This window comes from Myotis myotis, unplaced genomic scaffold, assembly GCF_014108235.1.
Source record: "Myotis myotis isolate mMyoMyo1 unplaced genomic scaffold, mMyoMyo1.p scaffold_m19_p_3, whole genome shotgun sequence".
Taxonomy (NCBI): domain Eukaryota; kingdom Metazoa; phylum Chordata; class Mammalia; order Chiroptera; family Vespertilionidae; genus Myotis; species Myotis myotis.
The window spans coordinates 202,122,720-202,147,248 of record NW_023416335.1 but is presented as its reverse complement, the minus strand read 5'-3'; the positions used below and the strand labels follow the sequence as shown (position 1 = coordinate 202,147,248).

Sequence of the window (24,529 nt, the reverse complement as noted above, 5' to 3'; positions counted from 1 at the left end):
ATCATAATGTAAATATTTGATATGCAGGATGGTCTTAGGCGACCCCTGTGAAAGGGTCGTTCGACCGCCAAAGGGGTTGCGACCCACAGGTTGAGAACCGCTGCTCTACGGCAAGCAGAGAACATTCTGCATTTTGAGTAAGACTGGGTGGTCCAAACACCTCCAGCTGCCTGCCATACCCACAGGCCTTGCTCCAAAAAGCCTTGCTTTGCCTCCTGTGACGTTGTCATCCTGCCCAAAGCAGTGGGACCAGGAATCTGCCAAAGACAGTCCCGTAAGGGAGCTGAGGTGGTTTGTCATGAGGTCCCCTACCCATTGAGGGGCAGTAGGACAGGGGCTGTCCATACTGAATAGTGGCAGGTAGACCCAATCACATTCTCTCTCCTGGGACTTTTTCATGAAGATGAACCAAAAGAGAGAGCAGCAACAGAAAGCAGGAGCAGAGAAATAAATATCAAGTCAGCATTTGGTAGCAACATGACAATAAGAAGTAAATTTTCTGCCCTAGCTGGTTTGGCTCAGTGGATAGAGCATTGGCCCACAGACTGAAGGGTCCTGGGTTTGATTCTGGTCAAGGGCAAGTACCTGGGTTGCAGGCTCGATCCCGGGCCCTGGTCAGGGAGTGTGCTGGAGGCAACCAATCGATGGGTCCCTCTCACATCGATGTTTCTCTCTCTGTGTCTCTCCACCTCTCTTCCACTCTCTCTAAAAATCAATGGAAAAATATTTACGGGTGAGGATTAACAACAGCAAAAAAAAAAAAAAAAAAAAAAGAAAAAGAAAGAAATTTTCCTTTGGTGACCTAAGGAAACCAATGTAGCAAATAGTTAAGAGCATGCATTCCAGGGGTCACCTCTTTAAGTTCCAATATACTTAACAGCTCTGTGACCTTGGATGACTGCCTTAGCCTCTCTCAGTCTCATTTTGCACAAATGGAAAAATGAGAGAGCCTGCCTATTACGCAGATATATGAGACCATTTCTATCAAGTGCTTAGGGTAGTCCTTGCCATATGGTAAGTGCTTGGTGGCTGTTACTATTTTATTCTATTCTGAAGGGGAAAAGTTATATTCAGGTTCTCCACCAAGTCTGCCAGCGCAGCTGTTGGGACAGATTCCTGGGTTTCCTTTCTTTTTCCTAAAGCCTCCCACCCAATCCCTAGGTCCCTTCCTTTGAAATCCGAAAGAGGCTAACATAGTAAGCTTAGAAACGAAAAGATAAAGCTTCACTTCAAAAACAGAACAAGAGGGAACAAGTGGATAATACAAAGCTACTTCTCAAACGTTCGATTAAATCATGGAGGATAAAGTCACGTTTGATTCATGAAAGGAAGTCAGAACATGTTGGGTTTTGTCACTTATCCTTTGAAGTTGACATCAAGGACAATCACCGCAGCCTTCCACATACCCTTGAGTTTCTCTGCCAATGCCAATATTGAGCTTAATGAGCCATTGTTCTGATGAGATACGACAATTTTTGTTCTTGTGTACGTAAGTACTTAATCGTTGCATCTCACTAGACTAAAACCTCGTGAAGCTTGAAAGAGATTTAGGACTGATAAATTACAGTTATTATAACGCATTCTGGCTGCATTGTGCTTCAGGATTTGCAGACAGTTGCAAGTACATTATCTCTTTTGATTCTCACCATATCTCTGTGAGGTAGGCGGGCAGTAGGTTAGGCAGGTGTAAGGTAGGCAGCTTCCATCTGGGAGGTTAAGGGAGATAAAAGACTGGCTGGAGTTCACATAGCTGTTAACTAGCGAAAGTGAATTCCACCTCAGATCTTGTGACTCCCAGTCCCATGCTACTTTTACTAAAGGAGTGGAAAATTCTGTATCTTAACATCCTCAGAGGTAGAACAGGCTTAACTCCAGTTTCAAAAAGGTCAAATGAGAAATAAAAACATGTTGCACAAGAGGTGGCGTTCCCCATGCCCGTGGCATACTTTACCAACCGGACCCAGAATTCTCTACTGCTTGTCCTGGGGCTGGCTTCAGAATCATCTCAACATAGTGCTCTGGGGAGCTACTGGAAGATCAGAACAGACACACGATTATAAACTTATTTTCATGAAAAGAAGGTTCATGGGGCATCTTCAAGAAGCTGGATGCTTGCGAGTATTCATGTCAGCCTCTTTCTCCTGGGCACATTTTCCTGCCTCCCTTGCAGTTAGATGAGGCCATGGGATTGGGTTCTGGAATGGGCCATGTGTGGAAGTGGGCAATTTTTTTCTTTCCCCATCTACCGAGTGAAGGGAGAAGACTCTGAAGATGTAGGGTTCAGCTGAGTCACAAGGTGGGTGGAAGTGGGTCTTTGGCTGAATGATTAACCCCAACCCCCAAGCAACATACCCCCTGCTTTGAACTATAACTGGAGAAATAAGGCTATACTGAGGCCACCATGACTTGGGAGCCTTTGTTCAGCAATAAAGGCTGACTTCTTGTGATTATGCCCTTCCTTGAATCATCTTTTGGTGTCATTCTCAGAGGCAATGCTGGACTAGGCGGTCTCACACATTTCCTACTTTCAAATTTTAAAGACCTTACGAATGTACATTGTAACGGACTTGTTTTTCTCTTTCTGCTCCTCACGATCCCCTTCCAACTTAGGAGAAATCCCTAGTTGGGTGACTTTGTCGGGACCACGGGAGTCTAAGGATCAGCTACTCCCTCATTCCATCCCCTGCAAATCAGAGTCTGGGCACTTACTTGACTTAGTTCCTTCCAACTGAATGTTGATATTTGGGATGCTAACTCTTAAGCAAGAAGCAAGGACAGTTGAGAATGCAATCTCCGAAGCCACACACCGGATCCAGTCTGGCTGGCGTCCTGCCGCTTGCATTGCCTTGGTTCTTACCCATTTCCCAAGCCTGATTCCCCAGGTCAAGTAGATTCTGTGAGGTGCTCAGAACCTACCCAGTAAACCCCGTCTGCCTCGGTGAGCCAGCGTCTGCTTCTCCTGCCTGTACTCTGTGCTCATGTGTAAGTACATGTATGCATATGCACACAACCCAGGACTATTCCAGCACCAGCAGCAAGTGTTCTTTGCCAGGGCACTCTCTCCAAAACAGTCATTTGTTGGTAACCTTCTCCTGGTTCAGAAGATTCAGTGATTCTTTATCTTAGGACAAAACCCACACATTTTAGCATGACACCCCAGAGCCTGTTTGCCTTTCTTGTTTCACTCTTCTACCGTTCACCGGCCCCTGGGCTCGCCCCTTCTCCACGCCATTGTATTCACTGTGCACGTGGCCTGTTGCGCTTTTCTCATGCTTGGCTCCATGGCAGGTTCCTGCTCTCTTTCATGTTCTAGCTCAGGAATGACCTCCAGGAAATAGTTTGATGATTTTTCCTCTAGCACTGTGTGTAGCTGTTTCATAGCCTTTGTTACACTTTATTGTAATTATTCACAATTTCATCTTTCCTAGTAATAAACTTTTTTAATTTTTAAAATATTTTAAATATTTCAAAGAGGGAGAGGGACAGATAGAAACACTACTTCCTGCACTCCCCCTGCTGGGGATAGAGCCCAGCATGTGCCCGGACTGGGAATCGAACCGTGACCTCCTGGTTAATAGGTCGATGCTCAACCACTGAGCCACACCGGCTGGGCAGTAATAAACTCCTTGAGGACAGTGTCTGTCTAGTCATCTATCACTACACCTAGGATACTTCTTGGCACATAGAAAATGCTCATAGGTGTTTGTTGACTGACTGACTGACTGACTGAATATGATCTGGTGTCTGTAAGGGTCCGAAGATCAGCAGAAGGATCTCTAGAACAAATACAAAAAAGACTGTACAGTGTTCTAGCCCTGAGCTCCCCAAAGTTGGTTTAGAAGACAAACAGACACTAGCTATGTTGAAATAATGTTTAATGTTTAAAATTTAACAGTGCACACAATACATGTCTTAGCAGAAGAATGAAAATGTATGATGGTGTTTAATAAAATTGACATTACAAAACAAGACCATGGTAAGAAAACCTTAAAAGCAGAAGTAAACATTTAGGTAAAAAACCAAATAAACAACATGCTAAGAGATATGATACAAAAATCCTAATAAATGTAGTTGCCTAAATCCAGACTTGAGACATTGAGATTTACTTTGCCACTTAAAAAAAAAAAAAAGCAGAATGCCCTTCATTTAAAATACATTTTTAAAAAATGTTTGCACATTGTTTTCCTGCTGGCAATCGCAGTATAATCAAGTATATAAGAACACCAGCTGGATTCCAACCCGATAATTAAAAAGTGCACCTGGTCTTTCTGATAAGTATACAGTTCACCTCAGCAATAACAACAAAAATCACACAATACATTACGTTGCTATATTAGACCTCCGCTGCTGCCCATGCCCCAAAGTGAACACAGTTGAAACGACTTCAATTTAAGAGAAAATGAAAACGAAATCTTCAGCACCGTACGGTTTCTGAGCATAGGAAAGCGCGGGCAGAGTGGAAGTACAGGGAGAGGGCATGGTAAGACCAGTGACGTGCTCTTCGGCAGGTTTCCACTTATAAACCCCGCCGAAATGGACAGACTGGCTGATTTCTGTATTGGTCATGGTGAGAGAAAAAACTGACTTTCAAAATTTCCTCAGATTTTGGCAGATCCCTCCAAAATGTGAAGATTGGAGATAATTTATTCACACAATCATTTCCTAGAACTTTGTCAAATAAAGGAGCAGCACCATCCTGGTGGAGGTGAGGCAAAAGGGGTGAGTCATACCCACGTCATACCCACTCTTCCCCAGCAAGCTACTGAGTCCTTAGGGGGGGAAAAAAAATCAAAAACGTATTTTAGCAAATAAAGCACTTTTCTCGACTGAGTCCGCCTAAACTGAAATGTTTCCCTGAACACTTCAAAAAAGTATGCAATTCCAGGACAAGCAGCTTTCTCTAATGACAACCAGTGCCGACTTGGCCAAATTGTTTCATGCTCAAGAATGTCAAATGATAACGATTCCTAGAAGAGCACCTAGGTCATAGCAGGGTATGTATCTAATCAGCACACAAGGCATTTGCTAGGGAGCAATGTGGTTAAAACATCCAAAGTTCAACTACTTCTCCTTCATGAGAATGGGAATCTCCTGGCATTGCTTTTTATTGTTAAACTTCCCTTCTTCTTACAGGTAAACCAAATCAAACCATTCCTGCCTTATGTAAAAATGTTAAAATCGTATACAAACCTTACCAATGGCCTGAGAAATGCAAAGACATTCACTAAGAGATTTGTGCAAAAATCGTTTCTCTCAGAGGGCAGGATAAATTGCAAGAACAAACCAACCTCCAGAACAAACCAATCTTAGAAGGGATTGGCTTCTAATTTCACTAAGTGAACAATGGAGGTTTTATCTAAAATTTGCATATAGCTTTAAAATATATTTAATAAATTTAAATTCTACACAAATACTGACAGTTGGTATTATAAAATGTGAACTGGCACATTTGAGGAATTTTAGGACTTACTATGTAAGTTTCTATTACACATTAATAAAATTTCCTTGTACATCTTTTTTGATTTATTTTTTTTTCATTGTACATTTCAAATACAATTATGCTTACATCATGTATTCAGAACATCAATCCCCTTGGTTATTATCACAACTTTCAAACCTTTAAGTTGTACCAATATTAAAAATCATTAGGTTTGATAGCGACAAGTGAGGCAATACAACTCCTTAAGTGTTGAATGAATAAACCAGATATAAATGTTTAAGAAAACACAAGTATTATGTGGGTAATATAATTAATTACAAATTGCTTTCTGATCATGAGAAACTTCTCTTTTGAACTTGAAAATGATGCACGAGTAGAGTGTATATGGTGTGCGTGTCTCCTGCAATCCTAACGTTACTGGGTTATACAGGTTTGGGCTAACACTGCACCACCAACAGGACTGAGAATGTGCCGCATCTGTAATGCCTCTGATGGAAACAGACTCCATACTGAAGTATGGATTTCCAATCTCTTGTCCAACGTCAGCTCCTCTTTAGTTAGCAGAAGATGAAGTATCTGTCTTCCCTGTGGCTTCCTCACCAAAGAGCAGCTTTCGAAGTATATTTGCATAAAATGGTCCATACACTTGTTTGTTGAGATTCACGATGTTAGCATATTGACAGCCGAGCACTTCCAGCTCCTGCTGAATGACAGCAAGACCTCCGGGCATGGGAGGCAGGCATTTTTGAGGGCTTGGAAGACCAAGTAGGCTCTTCAAGTACAGCTGGATTCGTTTATCTGGGAGAAAAGAAGATTATCTTTATCTGTCCCATTACTAAAGCATGTAATTTTTAAAACATGAGAATAGTAATTATGGTAGGTGGGTTTTAACATTATTCCCAATTCTTTACCCTGCCTATATCCATGCCCTTTACAAGGTAGATTTGCAGCTCTTCCCATTACAGGTTGGAGTCTGTTTCCCTAGGTCTTGAATTGTGGCTGACCTTATGACTTCCTTTGGCTAATAGAGAGCACAGCATAAGTGCTGGTATGTTAGTTCCATGCAGAGGCCTGAAGAGGCCAGGTTCGCATCTGCTTTCTCTACCTACCACCTGAACAAGCCTGGGCCTAACGAAAGACTGCAGCTCTTCTATCTGAGGCCATCCTAGATCAACCTGGAGCCAACTAACTCTCAAACACTTGAGAGAGCCCAGCCAACATCAGCAGGGCTACCTTTCCAAGCCATAGCTGACCATATATGCATGTGTGGGTCCAGCAAGACCAAAAGAACTACCCTGTTGATCCAAAGACTGGTGAGTAGTACTAAATATTTACTTTTTTGTTTAAGCTATGGAGTCTGAGGGTGACTTGTTGTGTGGCAATAGCTAACTTATTAAAATGCAGACCACTTCGGGGGTAAGGCAGGGAATCTTTTACAAAAACTCAATATTTAATGCTTATCATTTTAGTTATGTACACTAAAACAGACTTTGTAAACTGGCACTGACAGTTCGGTCCACATAGTGCTTTTAAAAAATAAACCACTTAAGGTCAGGGGAATTCAAATAGAAATCTAAATTTCTGGTTCCTCTTGAAAAAATCTAAAGATCTGGTTAACTTAGGGGCCCAAATTACCACATGGCAAGGGTGACCACACATCCAGGTTTTCCCAGGACAGTTGAAGTTTACACCTATTGTCTTGGCATAATTAAAAAGAGCACTCTCGAAAGTGTCCTGGTTTCGACAAAAAAATCACATGTTCACCCAACATGTGGCCAACAATCTGAAGGCACTGAAGAAGTGCCACCCCAACTGGCACTCCAATTTGCCATCTTCTTCGCCCTTTGCACCCCACTGCTTCAACGATCCACATTTGAGACTATTTCACAAAGGCAAGCAAATGCACAAATAAATCGGGCTGTATAAGTATTGGGAAAATTGCACTGGACAAACCGGACCTGCTATGGCTCATGCTGCTCCCAGAGCTTTCTTTGGCCTTGGAAACAGAAATCTCACAAAAAAGGTGAACTAAGGAGAATAAACTCCATCAAATGCAGACAACTATGGCATTAATGAAATTCGTATCTCTGAATGCTTCTCCCAAAAGTCACACATGCTAGCCAGATCTGTCCTAGAACTCAAAGTTCCCAATATCCCATGTCCATGTCTTAGCCAGAATTGCTTCCTCTTACTAGAATGTTCTTCCATCTGACCTCTGCCCCAAGTCAAAAGCAACCTTCAATTCCAAGCCTAAAGTTATCTCATTCTGTGGCTTTCCCTAACACCTGTCAGATTATCACACCACATCATTGTTTTCTGTTATATGTGTCTCTCTCCCTGCTTAGGTGAGCTCTCTGAGGGCGAGGGCTACTCTTTTTTATCTTTATATCCCTGGTCTGGCATGTGGCAGGCAGGTCGCAAATGCTGACTGAACTGAAGTAAGAATGGAGTGAAAAAGGTCTATAAAGATCAATGCCAAACTGAAGACAAGGGGAGTCAGGGAGGAATGGGGGCTGGAAAAGGCAGTCACAGGTAACTTGGGCCTTCCCCATAATTTGTCAACAAGAAGAAATTACTCATGTATGCACAACCCGTACAATTGAAAATTATTTTTTTAAATGCAGATGGCTACAAGCATGCAAATAATCTACACAGTAGGTAAGCTACAAATAATATGTACCTGCTTTGGGTATGCGTTTTTTAAACATTAGCTTGAAAGAAAGCTTTTCTAATTATCTTTTTAAAAGTCTGAGAACACAGTAGGAGTTGTAATTGCCTTGTAAATAAACAGCACACCAACTAGGAACAGAAGCAGCAGACCACGGTGGGCTCTGTGCACAGGGGAGGAGAACATGGCTAATGCTGGCCAAGCCCGTTTATGTCCTCTAAGTGCTTCGCTTCTCCTAACTCCTCTGTGGGCAGGACGTTACGAATCAATCGTGTACCAAAGATCCCGTTCGACTGGTCGCCTGACTCTCCAGAGCCCAGGTCTATTGTCATCACAGATATGGTCCAAACAGTTTCCCATAAGATTGCTTAAAGGATAAAACTCTTTCAAAACTGTTATTTATGCTGAGAAGTGGTTCTGTCTCCTCTGTGGACGAGTCAGTTTTTAGGTCAAGACTAAAATGACAGAAGCATTTGTCCAGTTAGGAGCAGCCAAACCGAGTCCCTGCCAAAGGCGTGCTCTTGGCTTCTAGAGTCACAAGAGAGCCGCTCAAGTGAGTCATTCAAGTTGCTAGGCAACAATACTTTGAATGAGGTTTAAAAAAAATGCTTAAATTTTTAAAAGACCAGGAAAGTTGGACTGGGAGAGAGGGGTGGAAAAAAGTTGCTTTACCAGCTTCCCCCTCTCTTATGGCATTGCAAGTACCTCCCTTATTTAAGCAAGGGCGCAGAGGACACTTGGATGCTCCGGCCACCCTGCCAACAAGCAGCAGGGCTTCGGCTCCAACCAGAGCAGTGAAGAACATGAGCTCCAGAGTCAGACAGGCTCAGTAAGACTCCCTGCCCTGCAACCAGCTAGTTATGTGACCTTGGGGGAGAGTCGCTTAACCACTCAGTCTCCGCTGCCTTCGCCCTCTCCACCAATATTTACTAAGTGTCATCTATGCGCCCAGCGTGGTACAAAGGATACAGCAGTGCACAAACATGCACCCCGTCCTGAGGCCTGCACACCTGTGGGGGACACGCGACATGTGGCAGAGACTGCAGTGTCTGCCCCTCTTCCTCTGAGGAACACCAACTCCCAGGGATCAACTCTTCAGCTAGAGATAACGGGCTGTGCGGACAGACTTGTCACCAGTGAAGGTTATGCAGCAGAGGGCTCAGCCACAGGCCGCTGTAGTCATGCTGAGCCTGTTACTGTGATCAACTGCCCCCTCCAGCAGCCTGCAGTGCTGCACACCAGACTGCTCTTTTCTGGGGGAGGGCTGAGGCCTCGAGCTTTTAAGTGGCCTGTGTGGCCTAGATCCCGAGCATTCCATGTCTCCAGGGATAAGGATGAGAGAAACTATTTGAGAGCCTCAAATAAATAATTATTTGTATTCTTAGGGAAGTCAATGTTGTATTTCAAAAACTTGCAGATTAGTCCCAGAATGTTACTGTGTTCTATTCTACACTCCCTTCTTCCTTCTAGTCTTTATTTCTCACTCTCGATAGGAGACACTTGCTTTGTGCCTCACATCACCTGCTCCCTCTTCTTTTGACCACAGCACCCGATTTTGTTTGGGGGGAAACCATCTGTCCCCTATTCTCAGGCCAGGTGTTATAGCTAAAGTGACTCACCCTGGCTCCATGGTGAACACATGTCTTGGACCCTAAGTTCCTTCCCCTCTGGCTACCAAGACTGATTCAAGAATGGGACATGACCCACAGTCCAGCCACCTGGAGACAATGAGCTACCAGGGAAGCCAACTCCTTGTTTTAAACAGGGGAAGAGCCCTGGCTGGTGTGGCTCAGTAGTTAGAGTGTCAGCCCATGCACCAAAGGGTGGCGGGTTCGATTCCCAGTCAAGGCAACAATACTTTGAATGAGGTTTAAAAAAATGCTTAAATTTTTAAAAGAACAGGAAAGTTGGACTGGGGAGAGAGGGGTGGAAAAAAGAGGGTTACAGGTTCCATACCAGGCCCCAGTTGGCACCCAATTGATGTGTCTCTCTCCCATCGATGTTTCTCTCTCTCTCCATCTCTTCCCTCCCTCCCCAACCTCCATCTTCCACTTTCTCTAAAAAGCAATGGCAAAAATATCCTCGGGTGAGGATTAACAAAAATAAATAAATAAAATAAAAATAAACATGGGAAGATGTAGGCTTGAGCTGAAGCTGTCTCACTGTGTGGGAAGAGACGACCTGTGAGGCAGCCAGCCCAGAGGAAGGCAGTGCCGAGGGCTGGAAGTGGGGAAACTAATGCTGGGGGCACAGTTTGAGCTTTGGTTAAGCTATACCTGCAGCCAGCCCTACTTCTCATCATTTCAGTTACATGAGAAAATACATTCTCTTTTTGCTTAAGCTAGTTTAGATTCTCAGTCACGAGCAACAGAAATGTCCTAATGATACATCCCCCATTTTCCCAACTTACCAACACAGCTTGACACCCAGATATTCACGTTCTTAGCAAGCAAGTACAACAAAAGCCCACCCATATGCCCCCCAGTTCCATAGCGTTCTCATTCTTTGTCTCCTTATGTCTGACCAGGAGAGGGGTTTTGGTTGGCCGAGGCTAGCTCACGCACAACTGATGTCTACTTTCTGTGAACATACTGTCAGTTGGATTGGACTGTCACGTGGATCTAGACTCTAGATTTTAACATTACTTGGCAGCATTTTGTTATTTTCCTCATAAAAATCTACTGTCTGCCGGAACCGGTTTGGCTCAGTGGACAGAGCGTCGGCCTGCGGACTGAAGGGTCCCAGGTTCGATTCCGGTCAAGGGCATGTACCTGGGTTGCGGACACGTCCCCATTGGGGGATGTGCAGGAGGCAGCTGATCGATGTTTCTCTCTCATCGATGTTTCTAACTCTCTATCTCTCCCTTCCTTTCTGTGAAAATCAATAAAATATATTTAAAAAAAAAAAAATCTACTGTCTGGATAGTAAGATAGAAGGCCCTGAAACATCTCTCACTCCACTACATATACACACAGAAGAAGCAGCAAGTCCCAAACCTTTTAAAATATTAATACTAGCTTCATATTTTCAATATTTATTCTCCAAAAGGAGCAGGTAGATTGTTTAAAAACTAAATGTTGACTGACAGTTAACATTAGTCAAAACCAGCAAGTTAAAGCAAAGTGGAATTGAAGAAGAAAATGATAACAATATGAGGACCCACCAATCAGAGACCGGATAGGATTGTCTTCCTTTTCAATGCTTGAAAATTGACCTACAAGATTAGCCTGAACCTCCGCATTTAAAGTGGGTAAGCCTCTCTCCACCAGGGTCTTGTTAACCTCAGCACATGTCTGAACACCAACAGAATTCAGGACTTCCTTCAAGTTAAAGGTCCTACAAAACAGAAAACAAAATCCCATCAGAGACAGTTTTTGTCCCCCAGTTTATTGTTGTTGTTTTTTAAAATATACCAATATAGCCCTAACCGGTTTGGCTCAGTAGATAGAGCGTCAGCCTGTGGACTGAAGGGTCCCAGGTTCGATTCCGGTCAAGGGCATGTACCTTGGTTGTGGGCACATTCCCAGTAGGGGGTGTGCAGGAGGCAGCTGATCAATGTTTCTCTCTCATCAATGTTTCTAACTCTCTATCCCTCTCCCTTCCTCCCTGTAAAAAATCAATAAAATATATTTTTAAAAATAAAATAAAATAAAAATAAAATATACCAAAATGCCCCGCTGGTATTGCTCAGTGGTTGAGTATCAACCTATGAGCCAGAAGGCCACGGTTAGATTCTCCATCAGGGCACATGCCTGGGTTACAGGCAAGATCCCTCGTGTGGGGCATGCAGGAGGCAGCTGATCAATAATTCTCTCTCATTATTGCTGTTTCTATCTTTCCCTCTTTCTTCCTCGCTGAAGTCAATAAAAATAAAATATACCAACTAATTTCAAACATTTACCCATTTTTTTCTTATATAAAACAATAGTTACATCTATTAGAATGAACTAAAAAAATAGTAACTCTTCCCAATCACCAACCCTTTGTAATTAAAGTTTTTACATGCTTAAAACCACTTAATTCTATGCATAGTGTTTACATAGGAAAGCACAGGCAGAAAAATGAGGTCCTTGAAAATAAGTCTGCAATCCTATTTTCATGCAGAGCTATTAGAAAAGGAAAGAAAATACCAATTCTTAAAATAAACCTTTGGTCTGAGTGGATTTCATTCATAGATTTTTTTTTTTTTTAGATTGGAAAATGAGGTAAAATCAATTCCTTTATCTATGCCTGAGCTGTAAACCTATAACACCAATCAAAACAAGAAATGAAGAGATTTAGTGGTCAATTCCATAAAAGGCAAATTACCTAAAACTCTTGACTTATCATGACCCAAGATAAGAAGCTCCTTCTCATTGCTACTTTCAAGCAACTGATCAATAATGCAAATATATAGAGTTCAGAAAAATTGTACAAAGTAATTAGCAGTTGGTTATTTAATAGGTAAGGAAAAAGGTAATTAGAAAGTGCATTTGTTGGGTCTATGAATAATGACTGAAAACTGCATCTCACTATCCAGAAAGGGTCTTTAAAATAATCCTGTTCAAAACAGGAATTAAAGGATGAGAGACCCAATGATAGGAGGCAATGTATGTCGTTATAGTATAAGATGTGGTGTCACACAGACCTGGTTCAAATCCTGACTCTAATGCTAAACTTGCTATGAGATTATATTAGCGCTTGGCAGATTGTCAGACACATAGTAAATGCTCAATAATAATAATAATAAAAGACTGTTTATCATTATTGCCATCATCAACAACAATAAGAGCCTGGCCAGTGTGGTTGAGTGTTGACCCATGAACCAGGAGGTCACAGTTCAAATGCCAGTCAGGACGCATGTCCAGGGTGCAGGCTTGATCCCCAGTAGGGGGTGTGCAGGAGGCAGCCTATCGATGATTCATCATTGCTGTTTCTATCTCTTTTTCCTTCTCCCTTCCACACCCCAAAGTTAAATTATTTATGGCAAAATTTTTACCTTATGACTTTTACCTAACTCCCTCCTGCTTTTAATCATGAGTTCTTAGGCTAAAGGAAAAAAAATTTCAGCATAAGCCATGACTTCCTATTCACAATGAAGAAGGCAAAATTCTTGCTAGTTTTCAAAATGCATCATCTAACTAAACATAAATGACGTCTGGGTCTACTGACTATTGAAATCATTTGTTTTTTTTAGTATTGTGGATGTAAATACCCATTCATAACGAGGATAATTGAGAATTGACTTCAATCATTTCCTAATACAGGTGGGGGGGGGGGATTAAACAAAATAATAAAACAAACAGATATCAGAACTATAAAGAGAATGATTTAACAACTAAATAGTTATTAAGAGTTAACTTTTAACAAGCACTTGCTATATGCCAGACACCTGTAGAAATATTTCACATGAATTATCTTGAGTTCTCACAATTCTAAGACAGGCACAAATATTATCCCCTTTTTGAAAAAAGGGAAATAAGGCTCAGGGTGATTCAGGAACTTGTTCAAGGGTACGTACATAAGTCAATCGCAGAACTAGGCCTTAAAAATCTAGATTCAGATAAAAAAACACCTGTCCTCTTAGTAGTTTTATATTAACACATAAGCAGCATTGGGGGTTCAGTAAAGGTTTAAAATTTTTCTGGACAATAATGAGTACCCAGTGTGGGGACGGGCTGAGGTAAGAACAACGGCAAAAACAGAGGTTTCTTTTCATTATAGGTCTTGGTTCCTGCGTATGAAATAAATGAGCCTGTCAGGGAGCATAAAAACCAGTGGAAAGGAAGTATTGGGGGAACACTCTGTAAGGTATATGATTTTCTAACCACTACGTTATACACCTGAAAGTAATACAAAATGATATTGAATGTAAACTGTAATTGAAAAATAAAAAACATAGACTCAAAAAAAACCACCCACAATGTATTTTTAACCTTAATAATAATTTTAATATTTAAGATTTGGTTTGTTCAGAATTTATTCTTATAGAGAATGACTATGCCAATAACTCTCTAGTATCTTTTATAATATTTTATAATATTAAAAAATATTCAAAACAATTTAAAAAAGAAATCAGTAGAAAGGGCAGGGCCTTGAGACAGTTGGACCAGGGCTCAGGCCTTGCTTTGCTCTTTTCTTGCTGTGCAGCCGAGCGCAAAACCTTGGGCTTCTGTTCAAAATGAGAACGTTGGATTTTTTAACCACTCAGGCTCCTTTTGGCTCTTAATATTCTAGGATTTTACCAGGTAATTTATGTGCTCTCTGAGTAATGCGCAGGAATATGGGAACAGGTGCATCTCGTTCCCTTCAATGAGAGGGAGAGTTCGTGTCCCTGAAAACACCTCAAAGGGAAGCCACCAGCAGGAGGCGCTTAACCCATATAGGACCCGTGGAAAGGTGGCCACCGACTAAGATCAGCAGTTTTCTGACTTGGACCAGATTCCCAGCAGGATGACCTAACTGCAAAATCTCAATGGGATTCTACTATTCAGTGAAGGTTGATACTGGGAAATGAATTTCACAAAACAAAACCTTCAGTGAACCTGTGTAACATCTCCAAAGGACAGAGAGGTCACTACTTCTCAAGGCTTCGTAGCTCGCGGGATCAGTAAAGTTGGTAAACATTTCATTATAGAAAAATGATAGGTGTCAGAACTACTTAATCTGGAAAGCCTCTTTGACAGGGCATCCTGAAGACTGAGCTAGGTGGATTTCTGGCTTTTGTTTGTTTTTTTTCCACAGCTCCATCAAAGAAGGGCTTTTGCACACACCCATCCTCAGTGGAAATACTACACTCACCCTGGCATTTGTCATGGAAAAGACCTCTCCCTTCCTATGAAAGGACACTTAAGCCTTCAGAGATATTAAAAGAAATTCTAGCCCGGCAGGCATGGCTCAGTGGTTGAGCACTGACCTATGAACCAGGAGGTCACAGTTTGATTCCCTGTCAGGGCATATGCCTGGGTTGCAGGCTCGATCCCTAGTAGGGGGTGTGCAGGAGGCAGCCAATCAGTGATTCTCCCTCATCATTGATGTTTCTATCTCTCTCTCTCCCTCTCTGAAATCAATAAAAATATATTTTTTAAAAAATTCTAGAAAAATGTATGAGATAAGCTTCTCTAAAACACAGTTCTGAATGTCACATCCAAATGTCCAAGGTTACTCACATTCTCTGAAATGCATGCAGAGCCTAACACAGGGGGAACAGAGAAAAACACGTGGAACTTACTCTTTATTCATGCCTTCCAGCAGAACAGCCGAGACCCTCTTTAACCGGTCTGCCAGCTCAGGGAGGCCTTCTGTGATAGCACCCAACATATTGTTGGTAATGAGGGACAGGCAGGCAATAATTTTCAATTGATTCAGCTTTTCTGTCAGTTCCTGAAGACGTGCTTCATCTGTGATCAGTGTCTAGCATATTTATTTAAAATGGAAAAATAGAAAGGGAAGCTCAATACCACGAAAATGTAAAATAAGCAGTATCACATCCACACTCCCATTTTTATCTGATTTCAGCGAAGTCATTAAACCACCTGGCAACACAGACAGACTAGCTGATTCATAGTTAGCACTTAGGAATGAAAATAATGGAAAACTTGAGGGAAGAAAAAAATCACTCACCTCTGGAAATTCTTTTTTCTGATAATCCCACTGCAACAGTTTCAAATAACTGTTATTTAGCACCAGTGTAGGGCTCAGGTGTGGCTTGGAGCTGGTTCCGGCCGCAGGAGTTAAACCGGTCTCAGAAACAGAAAGTAATTCTTCATTTACAGATTCTTTTATCCACTTGGTAGTTTTATCAAGAGCACCTACAAGTGAAAAGGCCACACATTTGTCCTACAGCTGATGGATCGCTGCATTCGTGCATTCTTCAGACAGATGCTGTGTTAGGTGCAGGGCCCTCAAGGAGCTTACAGTCCAGACGGGGAGACAGACCTGCACACCAACAATTACAGCAGAATATAAAGACTAGAAGGCACAGTGGGAGTGGAGGGAGCAGAGGATGTCCAGAGCAGAGACTAAGAGAAAGAGCTGTGACACTGAAGACACACAGCAGACAGAGGAAAGGGCTGTCACCCCAGGCCGGGAGAACAGCCCATACAAAACCCAAAAAAGTGAGAGAATATGGCACCTTCTGGATGCTACAAGCAAATCTGTTATGGCTGGTTCATAAAGAACTAAGGGAAAGAGAGTGGTAGCACATGGCACTGGATGAGGAGACATACCAGCTCACACACGACCTTGAGTTTTGTGCAGAGAAGGTGTTTAAAAGAAAAGCATTATTAAACATGTTGGGGTCCTGGACACCTCTGAGTGTCTGAGTAGAGCTGTCTTTCCCAAAATGCACATGCATGCTGGCGTGCACACTTTATTTTACTTCCACCCAGTACTAAGGTTCCCCACTGGAAACAAGTTGCTTTTTATATTCTCTCTCTCTCTCTCCCCCCCCCCCCCTCTAATTAATCTTTACTGTTGAAAGTATTATAGATGTCCCCTTTGTTTGTGGTTGTTGTTTTTTCCATTGACCCCTTCCACCCTGTTCCAGCCCCTCCCAGGCCTTCACCACTCTATTGTCTGTGTCCACGGGTTATGCATATATGCAAATAAGTTCCCCTGTTAATCACTCTCTTCCCACCCCACCTCCCTTCCCTCTGAAATTCATCAGTCTGTTCCATGCTTCTATGTCTCTGGTCCTATTTTATTCATCAGTTTATTCTGTTCATTAGATTCCACATATGAGTGAGATCATGTGATACTTATTCTTTCTCTAACTGGCTTAGTTCGCTTAGCATAATACTCTCCAGGTCCATCCATGCTGTTGCAAATAGTAGTTCTTTCTTTTTTATAGCTGTGTGGTATTCCACTGTGTAGATGTACCACAGCTTTTTTATCCACTCATCTGCTGATGGGCACTCGGGCTGCTTCCAAATCTTAGCTATTGTAAATTGCATTGCTATGAACATAGGGGTGCATATATTCTTTCTGACTTCTTAGGATATATTCCCAGAAGTGGGATCACTGGGCCAAATGGGAGATCCATTTTTTATTTTTTGAGGAAATTCCATACTGTTTTCCACAGTGGCTGCACCAGTCTGCATTCCCACCAGCAGTGTATGAGGGTTTCCTTTTCTTCACATCCTCGTTTCTTATAAAACTATGTATTTGGTAGAATTTATCAGGTGGCAATTGCTAAAAAAATGTAGACTGAACACAAGTGCAGATTTTTAAAAAAGCCAGAGAACGAACTAAAGAATAGTCACCCTGAAATTCTTCCTCAGACCCAGCACTTAAATAGGGGTAATTTATCAGCAGCTCTGTTTGCCACACTAAGGGAACACCACCCCCAGCATTTCACAATTTTGTTTCTCCTCAGTTGGCAAATGTTGTTCTTGTTTTTTCTAGTTCTGTTTATAATGATGCAAAGTACTTGCAGTCTTTTATTTAAAAGAATATCCAACAGAGAGTATGTGCAGAAATCATCATGGATATAATTACAATGTGGCCATAATAAACATTTATACTGCAAGCGTAATCATTTACAGCTGACACATTTAAAAGGCCATTTAGTTAGTTCAAACAAAAGCAAGAGTGTAGCATAGTGGTTCTCAATCCTTGCTGATTTTAGAATCATCTGGGGAGCTTTAAAAAGGAAAAAAAAAACCTCTGGGCACAGCTCCTAGAGATTCTGATTTAATCAATCTGAGATGGGGCACAGCCATCTCTGTTCAAACACCCCGAGTGATCCTATTATGTAGCCAGCATTGAGTACAACTAGTAAAGCAGAAAGAACATGAGTTTAGAGTGAAACATCGGGTTTTTTTAAGGGATCGGCTGAGACTGCACTTCATAACCTGGTACACTGCTCTATGTGGCTCTAAAAGCAAGGTTAACTCCACGAGGCACCTGTACCCTAGGTCTTTCATGTGGACAGTAATAAATCCTCTCTATCCACTCATTTATTCCATGGTAACTGAGCACCTCTACAGGCCAGGTATCGCACTGGTGCTGGAGAATCAGAGATGAGTAAATACAGTCTCTGCACTCAAGAAGCGCCTATTCTACTCGGAGATAGAAACACAAGAGCAGACAATGACTTTATAGGTGTGTTGTCCTAAGAATTTACCAGGAGCAGTGGGGGCCTAAGAGCACTTATCCATGATATTTGCTTTTTTATGCCTAGCAACACCTCATCTCCCTTCTTTTGGTACTTATTTTCCTTGAGAAACCATTGTCTTTTGCTCCAGCCTTTCTTTTGTGACTATCAATTAAGAGGCCCTTGACCAGCAGTTGGACTGAGCCAGATGCCCATCAGTCTTTTACCTGGACTCTGAATGGTGACTATAGCATTCAAGGATGACCTGTTTTGAAGTACACATAAACCATTCTGACTATGGAGCCCAGGAGTCTTCCTTTGTTTTTTTTTCCAACCCAGATTCCTGACACACTCCTGGTTTCTGGCCTTGCTCAGGGTAGGTATTTTTTTTATTTTTATTTTTATTGATTTCAGAGAGGAAGGGAGAGGGAGAGAGATATCTCTATAATAAAAGCCTAAGCGACTGTTATGGCAGAATGACCAGAACGACTGGTCGCTATGATGCACACTGACCACCACGGGACAGACGCTCAATGAAGGAGCTTTCCCCTGGTGGTCAGTGCGCTCCCACAGGGGGAGCGCCACTCAGCCAGAAGCCAGGCTCATGGTTGACGAGTGCAGCTGCCATGGCAGGAGCCTCTCCCGACTTCTCCGCGGCAGCACTACTGGGCAGCAGGCACAGCGGGCCAGGATGAGAGCCAGCGACGCTTGGCCCTGATTCGAGCTCATCCCTGGCCGCCTGCTGTTTGGCACACCGCTACATCCCCCGAGGGGTCCCAGACTGCCAAAGGGATGTCCAACTGCCGGCTTCGGCCCGATCCCAGTGCCATTCTCTGTAGAAGGCAGTCAGTCAGTCTGAACAACTCAGTGACTCAGGGAAGCACAGGGAACTAGGGTGAGCCTGCCTCTGCACTTGACTCACCCACTCGATGGTGCTCGCAGGACAGATCGTAGTGGCCCAACCTGTGCACGTGCAGCAGCTGCTGAAGCTCAAGCAGCAGGCCGTGCAGTAGCAAAAGGCCATCCAGCCACAAGCCGGCCGGTGGACATCCCCTGAGGGATACCAGACTGCGAGAGGGTGAAGGCCAGGCTGAGGGACCCCTCCCCCCACACCCCAGTGCATGAATTTCGTGCACTGAGCCTCTAGTAGAAACATAAATGATGAAAGAGAATAATTGATCAGCTACCTCCTGCATGCCCCAGGGATTGAGCCTGCAACCCAGGCATGTGCCCTGACCAAGAATGGAACTGTGACCTCCTGGTTCATAGGTCGATGCTCAACCACTGAGTCACACCCGCTGGACAAAGTAGGTATTTTAGCTTTAGCCTCCATCTTTCCATTCACTTCCTTTTTTTGTTAATTCAGCCAAAGTTGGTTTCTGCTGGATGCGATATAACCCAGCTGATCTAACACAAAACTGAATAATCAAAGTTGCCAAAGCAGCAGCTTGGTTTAATCTTGGCTTGGCTATGGGAGGCCTGGCTTTGTTTACACACTACTTATTCGCTGTGTGACTCTGGCTTTGGGCAGGTCATGGCTAAGCATCACTTCGCCCATTTTAAAATAAATATATCCTGAAATCCCTGTATTCCAGGCAAAGACAATCACAATGCAGTATAATAATGTGTTTTAAAAAAATATTTGTCTCATAGAGTTTTTTAAAAAAGCACTTGAAGTTCATGAGAACCTTTTATCAAATGTAAAATATCTAAATAAGTAAAACCTTTTTCTTTCTGAGTATCTTAAAAATTACTTGTGGCATGGCCCCCTCTGGGGTAATTTATTACCCTTTCCACAGGTAATTTAGTTTTTGGATCTAATCTGGTTATCTTTTTGATGCTTAATACATGCACCCAATCATTGCCAAAGGCTTTCTTTGGTGTGTTTTATTTCATTTTTATCCTATCCCATTCTTTCCTTTATTTTAAATACCTTTACATACAATACATATATAACTGACATTCAATAAACTGCACATACTTAAAGTGCACAATTTTATGTTTTGATACATGTATACATATACACAACCATGAACATATGCATCACCCCCAAAAGATTCCTAGTGGTCTTTCTAATCATCACCACTTCTCCTTCCCTCCCATCCACCCTCACCATCCCCAAACATACTGATCTGCTTTCTGTCATATCAATTCGCTTTGTCTACAGTTTTATAAAAATAAAATCACATATGAACTATTTTTACAACATAGTGATTAGATATTTATATAACTTATGACGTGATCATATGATAAATTTAGTGCCCATCTGACACCATACATACAGGGTGAGGCAAAAGTAAGATTACAGTTCTGAGTACATGAAACACAGAGTTTATTCTTATATTATTTATTAATCATATTATTTTCCATATGAACAACTGTAAACCTACTTTTGCCCCATGCTGTAGTTATTACAATATTATTAACTATATTCCCTATGCTATACTTTACACGCCCATGACTACTTGTAACTACCAATTTGTACTTCTCTTTTTTTTCAATCCTCACCTAAGGATATGTTTTTATTGATTTTAGAGAGAGAGGAAAGGAGAGAAATAGAAAAACATTTCTCAGTTGCCTCTTGTATGCACCCTGACCAGGGATTGAACCTGAAATGTAGGTATGTGCCCTGACCAGGAATTGAATACGCAACCTTTTGGTGTATGGAACAATGCCCCAACCAACTGGCAAGGGCCCAATTTATACTTCTTAGTCCTTCCCCCCTTTAAAAAAAATATTCGTATTGATTTCAGAGAGGAAGGGAGAGGGAGAGAGATAGAAACATCAATGATGAGAGAGAATCATTGATCGGAGTCCTCGTGCACGCCCCCTACTGGAGATTGAGCCTGCACCCAGGCATCAAACTGTGACCTTCTGGTTCATAGGTTGATGATCAACCACTGAGCCATGCTTTTTCATTCATACCCCCAATACCCCTCCCACCTGGCAACTGTCAAAATGTTCTCTATGAGTTTGTTTCTGTTTGGTTTGCTCATTTACTTTGTTTTTTCTTAGATTCCTCATATAAGTGAAATCTTTTGGGTGTATTTTAAGTAAGGCAGATGTATATATAAAATCGGCAAAGTAAAAACTTTTTGGAGTCAATTCAGAAACTCAGTCCTTATCTATATGAATTTTCCAAAAATTATTTTATAAAAATCATGTACACACAAAAATCCAACACTTTTGTCTTTCTGTGTGATACTGTGAGGCTCTTATTTTGATATTAGGGCACAGTGGCCGACTTTTGGCAGTCAGTTAAGGATATAATTAACACCTGACATACACTCTGCTTCCTGGACTCTTGACTTGTCTGGGAACATATCTGGAGCCTGGGCAATAATGACCTATATGCACAATAGGATTTATTCTATTCTTAAACCTCTGAAAATATCCAAGTCAATGTGAAAGGTGCAAGTGAATTACAGGTCGCTAAGCCAAGGTTTTAAGGAGAGAAATAAACCATTTGAGATGAACAAAACCGTAATTTAACCCTATATTAAGGAACTTGCTCAAAATTCCAAGCTATTTTTATTCAAAACGTGGAGACATTTATACATATGTGTACATACACACATACACAGGCACACAAACAAAACCAACCACTAAGTCTCAGGAAAACACTGCTAAGAACAAACTATTGCTCAGGTTTCAGATTCAGGTTCTATGTGGGGTTCTAGTTCCCTTGATCCTTCTCTCGCTTTGAAACTAAAGCAACATAGCCCTGAAGTCATAGCCTTTTGATGCAGAAGGGTCCTGAGAAGTCACCTAGTCTTATATACCCCCCGATGCCAGAGCGCCCTCTGCCAATCCCCCAAAGACATTCAATACCATGTTGGGAGAGAGGCAGTGTTGCAGTGGTTGAATGCACATGCACTGGGGCAGAAACATAACTGGGTTATCCAGGCTTTACCACTTACTAGCAGTCACTTAGGGTTAAGCACCTTAACCTCAATTTCTTCCTTTGTAAACAGTGTATGATAATAGTACCAGCTATTATGAGCTTGAATGGGTTAATAAATGTAGTGTTTGGCATAGTGTAAGGACATGGCACTTAATAAGTGCTCAAATAAAATGTAGATAACATAGACTACTAATATAAAAGAGCGGCTCATTCCAATGTTAAAATAGTTCTGGCTGCTACTTCCCTCCCATGGATCCTGCTTGGCCCTACAGAGCTTAACCAAAATCCCTGACTGACTATCAACAGGGCAGAGCTCATGGCCCACCTGAGTCTCCTTGTTGTCAAGCAGAAGTGCCCAGCTGTTCGATTATTCCTCCTGTGGCCCTCCATGACACATGCTCTCTTTCCTGAATGTTTACAAGTGGCTCCTGCTTGGCTTTGTGTACGTAATGCTATCATATTGACTATCTTGACAGAAAAGCTCAGTCCACAAGGGGTGGAATGAGCTGGGTGAACCCCCTAACTCAGCCTTAGACTGTGGTGAATTAAGGTCCAGAGATGGGTTTGCCAATGAGAGAACCAGTTAGCCCGTCTCTTGCCAGCTGTGAAGTTATCAGTTCCTTGCCTGTGAAATGAGGGTATAATAGTATCTACCTCCTTGAGTAACTGTGTGGATCCAAAGTAATACCTCTTTGACTCCCGTTCTTTCTTGACCCCCTCTAGTCCAGTTTTAAGGCCCACTAGTTCACTGACTGCTCCCATCAAATTTATCAAGGTTACCAAGGATCCTCATGTAGTCATATCCAGTGGTCAAGCTGTGGCTTTCATCTTTCTTGACTACTTGGCAGCACTTATCACAGCTGCTAACTTCTTCCTCTTCTGAACATTTTCTTCACATGTCTTATGGGACACCACTCTCTCCTGGCATTCATTAACTCTGGCTACTCCTGCAGTTTCAATTGCTAGATCCTTCTCTTCAGCTCCAAATGCTTTAGAGTCCCAGGTCAGGCCCCTTCTGTATCTACACTCACTCCCTAGGTCATCCCATCCAGTGTAATACTGTGGATAAGAGCAGGGGCCGTGAAGCCAGACTGCCAAGGCCCATGGTCGGCAAACCGCGGCACGCGAGCCACATGTGGCTCTTTGGCCCCTTGAGTGTGGCTCTTCCACAAAATACCGGCTCTTCCACAAAATACCAACTTCTGTGCATGGGCCACGAAGTTTCAATCACACTGTATGTGCGCGCCCGCATGTGGTATTTTGTAGAAGAGCCACACTCAAGGGGCCAAAGAGCCACATGTGGCTCGTGAGCCGCGGTTTGCCGACCATGGGCCTAGGCGAGTCCCAGCTCTATAATGTACAAGCTGTATTATGGAGGCAAGTGGTTTAACCTCCCTGTGCCTCAGTTTCCTCATCCATAAAATAGGGAGTGATTTCCTAAAGTTACTGTGAAGATTAAATTAGTTACACAGGTGAAGAGCTTAGAATGTGGTAAGCTTTTATATATGTTATCTAGTTACGTGGCTTCATCTACCATAAATATACTGAGGGTTCCCAAACATATATCCCCATTCTCCAATACTCTAATCTCGTATCTAAACGCCCACGTGAAATCTCCATGTTGATGTCAAACAAGATCTCAGAGATTATGTTATCTAAAACTGAACATGATTCCATAGCTTCCCCCAACCTTCTTTCCCTTTATCTCCCCCATCTCACTAACATGTATCACTATTCAGCCAGGTGCTCAGGTGAAAACCTTAAAGTCATCCTCAACTCCTCTCTTTTTCCCCCTCATCCAACTTTCATAAAATCTTGTTACTCCATTCCAAAATACATCCAGAATATGACCTCTTCTTACTGCTTCCACCACTACCACCTGACCAAGCCACCATCATTTCTTGCCTGGGCAACTGCAATACAACATAACTGGTACCCTGGCTTCCCTCTTTGCTCCATATAATCTATTCTTTACCCGAGAGCCAGAGTATTCTTTAAAAATGAAAATTAGATGTTTCTCTGCTCAAAACTCTCCAAGGACTTCCCATCACTCGTGGCATGAAATCTAAATTCCTCTCATTTCCTAACAAGGCTCTATATGAACTGTTTACCTCTTGTCCTCATCTTCAACCACTCTCTCCTTGCCTACTCTATGCTAGCCACACTGTCTGCCTATGTTTGTCCAACGTCACAAACACATTTCTGCTTCAAGACCTTTGTGTTTGCAGCTACTTCTGCCTGGAATATTCTTCCTTCACATCTATACATTCCTCTTTCTCATTCCTTGGCAAACTCTGTTGAAATGCTACTTGTGAGAGAGACCTTCCCAGTCCACTTCACCTAAAAAAACCCACAAATACAAACACTCCTCACCCTCATTCCTGCACCATTCCTGTCTGCCCTTTTATCTTATTTTTCTTCATAGCACTTAACAACAAAGCT

General features: G+C 42.4%; 1 protein-coding gene across 3 annotated transcripts in view; it reads right to left on the bottom strand.

The window, feature by feature from the left end:
* Positions 1–4,503: 4,503 nt before the first annotated feature.
* Positions 4,504–24,529, bottom strand: part of TCP11L2 (t-complex 11 like 2) — a 38,310-nt gene continuing 18,284 nt past the window's right edge. For all 3 annotated transcript variants that reach the window (XM_036297572.1, XM_036297573.1, XM_036297574.1), the window contains 4 exons: positions 15,711–15,898; positions 15,319–15,500; positions 11,272–11,444; positions 4,504–6,238 (listed from right to left, as the gene is read on the bottom strand). In XM_036297572.1, the coding sequence (XP_036153465.1) occupies positions 5,994–6,238; positions 11,272–11,444; positions 15,319–15,500; positions 15,711–15,898 (788 nt within the window). In that variant the 3' untranslated portion in view covers positions 4,504–5,993. The remainder of the gene's footprint in view (positions 6,239–11,271; positions 11,445–15,318; positions 15,501–15,710; positions 15,899–24,529) is intronic.